This window comes from Panicum hallii, chromosome 1 (assembly GCF_002211085.1).
Source record: "Panicum hallii strain FIL2 chromosome 1, PHallii_v3.1, whole genome shotgun sequence".
NCBI lineage: Eukaryota > Viridiplantae > Streptophyta > Magnoliopsida > Poales > Poaceae > Panicum > Panicum hallii.
In genome coordinates, this window is record NC_038042.1 from 2,018,333 (window position 1) to 2,024,332 (window position 6,000).

Sequence of the window (6,000 nt, forward strand, 5' to 3'; positions counted from 1 at the left end):
TCGAGGCTTCAGCCCTAATAACCCTTCGCCTAATGGGTACTAGATGATTTCTACCCGTACCCTACCCAAAGCTTATCAAAAAATAATAATAATTATTGAGCACCGTAAGAAACAATTATGTGCCGCCTATTTATTTACTTCTTCTTTGCTCGTTGTGTTGTTTGCAATATCATCATGAAAGGTTTCTTATTCTTTTTTTTTGGGTTATTAAACGTGTGATATTTGTGTTTGTAAATAAACTAGTGTGGTTTATTTGCCATTTCATTATGGATGGTTTCTAAATTTCTTGTGTTAAATGTACTCGCACGTACGTGACTGCAAGTACGAGTAAAGAAAGGAGCATCACTATTGTTTAATTGATGAAACGGTAATCAGGAAATCTCCCTTGTCAAGACAAGGTTAATATAAATCATCTATGTATTCACCGTCCTGCGGTCCTGCGCCTGCCTATGGGCCTGTTACATGCAGCACACCGGCTGGGAAGAACAGACGCGGAACGTCTGCGCCAAGCTCCGCCAGCATCTTGTTCACAGCAGCTACCAGTTCATCGTCCTCGCCTCCTCTTTGCTTCACCGCCTCGGTGAGCCCCTCCCGGATCTTCTCGGAGCTCGCGCCACAGGCGGAGCCCTAGCACGTAGATGGGCGTCTTGCGATTCATGGGAACGAATGCTTGATCCATGCATGTACAGCAACATGCTGTAGGTCATTTCGACGGCCCTGATATGCTGATCCCACTTGGCCAGTATCTCCTGCAAAATATACAAGTACCTGCAAAATTGCAATCATGAATTATGAGTTACAAAAAGGATCATGATCTAAGTTAACTGGAAAATTCAATATAATGTATGGAAATATACAAAGTATATGTTCGATGAAACTCAGAAACCTTCGTCGCCAAGACCGGCGAGCACTGGCTGCTCACCAGTGTCTACTGTATCCCAGCGTTGTGGAACTCGATCATCAGTTTGGGACAGCTGGATGAGAAAGGGTTGTGCGTGGTGATCAAGCATGGACTGCTTCGCATCTGGGACACTCGTCGCCGTCTTCTCGCCAAGGTGAGCAGGGGGAGCAACCGCCTCTACGTCCTCCACACTGAGGTGGCGCAGCCTCTTTGCCTTGCAGCTCGACGCAACGACGACGTGTGCCGGTGGCACGAGCGCTTTGGGCACCTCTGTGCCAAGGAGATGGTGCGGGGTATGCCGCACATCGATCACGTGGAGCAGTTCTGCGACACGTGCGTGTTGGTGAAGCAGTGGCGCCTCCCCTTCCCACACCAGACGAGTTTCCGCGCCAAGGAGAAGCTAGAGCTTGTGCACGGCGGCCTCTGCGGCCCCATCACACCAGCTACTCCTGGAGGCCGGCGCTACTTCCTCCTCGTCGACGACGTCTCCCGCTAAATGCGGGCGATCGCCCTCGACGCCAAGGCAGCTGCTTCGGACGCCATCAAGTGTCATCAAGCCGCTGCGGAGAAGGAGTGTGGCCGCAAGCTCCGTGTGCTGCGTACAGACAACGGCGGGTGATCCGAATTAGGGGTGTTTTTGTAAAAACCGGATAAATTATTTTTAGAAAACCCCCCGATTTGGATCGCAATCCGAATTGGGGGTCCTTTTGTAAAATACCCGAGCGTATATTTGCATAAAGCTCCTTGGTCTGGTCGGCACCGCCGGTCGCCGCCGCCGCCATCGCTGTCCGCCCTGGGATCCTTTCCAGCCGGAAGGGCAAGGCCCCATCCTTGGCTGAGGCCCTCCCCGATCACGAGAGCTCCACTCCTCTGCTCTGCTCCGTCCCAGGAGGCCAGGAGCATCGAACGGCAGCTGACGAAGGGGTCGGATCGATGGCGCCTCTCGCGATGGCTCACCGCTCTTCCAGACGACGTCCGCCGACGCGTCCTTGGCTTCCAGTCTTCCAGACGTGCGTCCTTGGCCGGCACTGGCGCCACCTCTTGGTCGCCCTCGCTCCCTTTTATTCAGAACATTTAACTGGCATTCTCCCCCATTGCGCCTCTGGAGCTTGGAGCCAAAGCAGGAACTTGTTCCGGCAAACCAGCGTCAATGGACTTGCCCAAACTCCAGAAGTAAGCATTTTCTGTATACTGGGTTGGCATGCTTAAGGTAAACATTTTTTTCCTCAAAATATAGGAACAGAAGTTTAAGTTATTTCACGCAATATTTAGATTTCTCTTCAAGTTCACATTACATTATCATGTGTCTGGCTGTCTGCTACTGCTCCCATTGTCTCTTTTGTTTAGTTCTTACACGTTGTGCTGATCTATGCTTGATGCTTCCACGTCAGAATGTGCAAATTATGGATGGTCCCAGGGTGAGGCAATGTCCATGGACTATTCAGGTGACTCTGCGATATTCTCTGCAACTCTGAAGACTGAAGCTAAAACCTGAAAGGTTAGTTTTACCAGTTTTTTAGATGCTGATAAGTTTATTTCTTCACATAAATTAACTTTCGTGTCTTCATGTGAGTAAACTGATTGTGTGGCCCCTGAAGGTATGAGATCAAGTTCTTGGTTGTTGAGGACTGGAGATTGTCACCTGAATACCCCATTGCTAGCGAGGGAGTGACACAACAATATTCTTGTTGTGGAGTAGCATATTTCCCTCCTCTTCTACCAAATCTGAAACTATGCCGAAGTGTACCTCCTTTCACCTATTGTATGTTCTGCTACCGTACGGTTGCCTCACAGAAATCAGTATTTTGTGAAATGCAAGCCTCCGGTTGCATCAGTTTGTTCTTTACTGTAACACATACTACTATATCACACTGGCTAGTTCTTTCTGTGCCCTGGGTCTATACCATCTGCAACAGTGTGAAATGCTCCAACTTTTCGCTTGAATTTTCGTGAGGTCCAGTAGTGACTCTGATCAGTGAAAGCTCTACAAACGCTTGTAAGGAACATTGGTTAAGCCCCAAGGGCCAAGGCTCTATTTTCTGTGACTACTCTGAACTGCCACAGGAGCTCCCATGGTTTTCCGGTACCTCCTGAACCATCAGCCTGACCACCGGCTGAGCCAATGCGGAGCCAGACAATGACGACGCTCCTGACAAAGCCGGAACGACCTCGAGGCACTCCTGGAAGTCGTCGTCGCAGGACAAGAGCACCCACTCGTTGTCATCGTCCAGGTACTTGACATCGAACTCGCTGGCCTCCAGCCCCAGCCTCTTGGCCACCTCCCCCTTCACCGTCGCTACGCCTGCAGAGCTTGGCACCCTGAACCTGATGATGTCCCCTCTGTAGCTGGCCTTGACCGTCACCACGCCGGCGTCCACGCCGTGCAAGGGCGTGCGCAGTGCGGCGTCCTTGGGAGGAGGAGGCGCTTGGCATGAGCCTTGGGAGGAGGTCACTCCCAGAGCACTTGATAGGCACGGCAGGGCATGGCCACCGCGAGCAGTAGCCGCAGCTGGAGCTTGGTGAGAAACAGCAGCAGCCGGAGTAGAAGCGGCCATGGGGTTTGTTGAGCCTGGCACCGATTCAAAGACGCGCTTGATCTTGTCGAGGGAACGGTTCGCCTTGGAGATCTTGCGGAATGGCCATCTGGAGATGCCGTGCTGCCTGCAGATGCGCTTCATCGTTGTCGGACAAACTGCACAAGAATAGAGACATGTTACTTGAGTACCTGACTCATGATTCAACATTCAGTCATAAACACCGTTCATGTTAATGTTCAGGGCAATGCATATTTGCGCTTAAATAATCGGCGAATTCATAGTTGTTATTGAGATAAAAAAAATTGCCTTACCGCCAAGACTTCTCGCTGCATCTTTCAGGCTCCCTGAGAAGTACAGCTGCAGTACCTCCAAGCTGACAGTTTTTTCACCCTTTCTTTTTGCCTTCTTTTTCTTCTCACCAACTTGTGATCTTGGATCCTCGCCTCCATTTTCATCATCATTGTTCATCTTGGGTGCTTCAATGTCTGCAGCACCCACAGCTGATGCCAGATGTAGACCCTCCTCATCTGAATCCCTCTCATCTCCTCCTCCATGATCGTTTAGCTCAACCTCAGGGGCATCAGCCATGACCACACGATCAGGCCGTAGCACACACTCGCCGTCTGCAACGATCTCAAAAGCCAAATCCTGCAAGCCGCTTATATCGATCGCCTTCAGATGGGCATTGCCAAAGCGTTCCGTGACCGTGGCCGCGACGGCGTCCGCCGCCGCCTTCTGCGCCGCGCCTTCTCTGCAGTCCGGCGGGACGAAGAACTCCAGCACGCACTGTTCTCGGCTGCCGTCATCCATGGACCCGTTGTCGTTGTTGTCGCGGCGCAGCTGCACACACACGGCGAGGCAGCCGGCGAGACCGCAGAAGCGCGCGTGGTGCGCGAGCGGGTACGCGTCCATGGAGTACTTGGTGACGTCGGCGCAGAAGCGGGGCCCGCGCGCCGCGGCCGCCTCCTCGACGAGCCCGCCCCGGCCGGGACGCAGGTGGTGCTCGACGCAGGCCTCGCGGAAGCCGATGAGGCTTTGGTCTGCGTCGGCGAGGTAGTACGGCGTGCCGGCTGCCATCAGGGAGGCGTGCTCCGTGCTGGTGCTGCAGCGCTTGCATCTGACCCAGGCCTGCGCCAATGGCAGCTTGTGAGCTTCACCCACTGTGGTCAAGATGTCTGAGACCTCGGACATGGCCAGCTGAGCCGCCTCGTCGTCGGAAACCTGGGAAATGGCACTGGATTGGATCAGCAGATGAACAGGCATGATCGTGACATCAAATGTTTCTGATTGTGCATTTCATGTGATCGCACCCATTCGCACCTCGGCTGCAGGGCGGCAGATCTCTGAACCCCTCAACGCCACTGCCTGCATTGCATTTGGTAGAAACAGTAAACAAATGTTTGGAAAGCAGGTCGTAATTTTCAGAAACTTCAAAGGAAATTGTGCCATTCGATCGCTTTGATTCTTGTGAGGCTTGCACTGTTCATGAAATAGTGTTGCATCTTGCCGAAGCAACTAGCAAGGTCGATGTGCAGATCGAGAGTTGGAGCAGAGTAGTAAAGGTCACCTGGAGGGCCTTGGAGAGCTTGTCGACCTCGGCGGCGAAGCGGAGCCTGGGCGAGGTGGTGACCAGCTCGACGACGGCGACGCAGGAGCCCGTGCCGGGGTCGAGGATGGGCAGCGCGAGGGCGGCCTGGATGTCGTAGATGAGCGCGTAGCTGATGCGCGCGTACTCACCGGTGCCGTAGTACTGCACGTTGGGCGTCCACTCGGGGGCGCCGGCGTCGAACACCCGCCCCGGCAGGCCGCGCTCCCCGGGCACGCCGGCGCCGCCGACGGGGAACGCGTGCGTGAGCGAGACGGTCCGGTACTGGAACAGGCGGTGGCACTGCGGCGCCGCCAGAACGAAGGGCTGGTCCCGCGTGGCCAGCACGCGGCGGCCCCCGTCCCGCACCGGCGCCCACACCTGCACCAGCGCGCCGCCACCGTCCCCCGCCGCCGCCTCCTTGTAGATCCTCAGCGCCCGCGCGATCCGCTCCTTCACCGCGCCGCCGCCGCCGACTTCCTCCTTCCCCTCCGCTCCTTCTCCTCCTCCTCCGCCGCTGCCGCCCCTGCTCCGATCACGATCACTCCCACCTGCACGCCCACGCACGGATCCACGGAAACAGCCACGATCAGGCAGGCGTTCTCCCGGACACCGACCGATACACAACAGCAAGCACCGGAAACGCTCACATGCATCGGTCCCCCGGCTGCCGCCGTCGCGGTCGAGTCGGTGGTCGAACCGCTGGATTACCCCATCCATGTCCGCGTCCATCTCCATCACCATGCAGCGATCCACCTCCACCGCAGGTCCGCAGCAATGTCGAGCCGCAGCTTCCCAAATCCTACACTCCAATCAACTCAACCACCACCCCATATCGGCGCAGGTCAGCGTCGCCTTCCGGCTTTGTTTACTCGCTAGTGGCGCCAGCTGGCGGGCCGCCATCGGAGCCCCCCGCGCGGATTGGGGATCCACGAATATTACGGCCGGGTGCCTGAGGCCTCGGGATGGCGGGGTGA

At 55.3% G+C, this 6,000-nt stretch overlaps 1 protein-coding gene across 1 annotated transcript; it reads right to left on the reverse strand.

Moving 5' to 3' along the window:
* Positions 1-2,147: 2,147 nt before the first annotated feature.
* Positions 2,148-6,000, reverse strand: LOC112899384 (protein NLP3-like). The gene is made up of 5 exons (XM_025967832.1): positions 5,674-6,000; positions 5,006-5,574; positions 4,759-4,803; positions 3,750-4,659; positions 2,148-3,593 (listed from the first exon to the last, which is right to left on the reverse strand). Exons 1-5 carry the CDS (start codon positions 5,765-5,767, stop codon positions 2,947-2,949), a joined length of 2,265 nt encoding a protein of 754 aa, XP_025823617.1. The 5' UTR covers positions 5,768-6,000; the 3' UTR covers positions 2,148-2,946.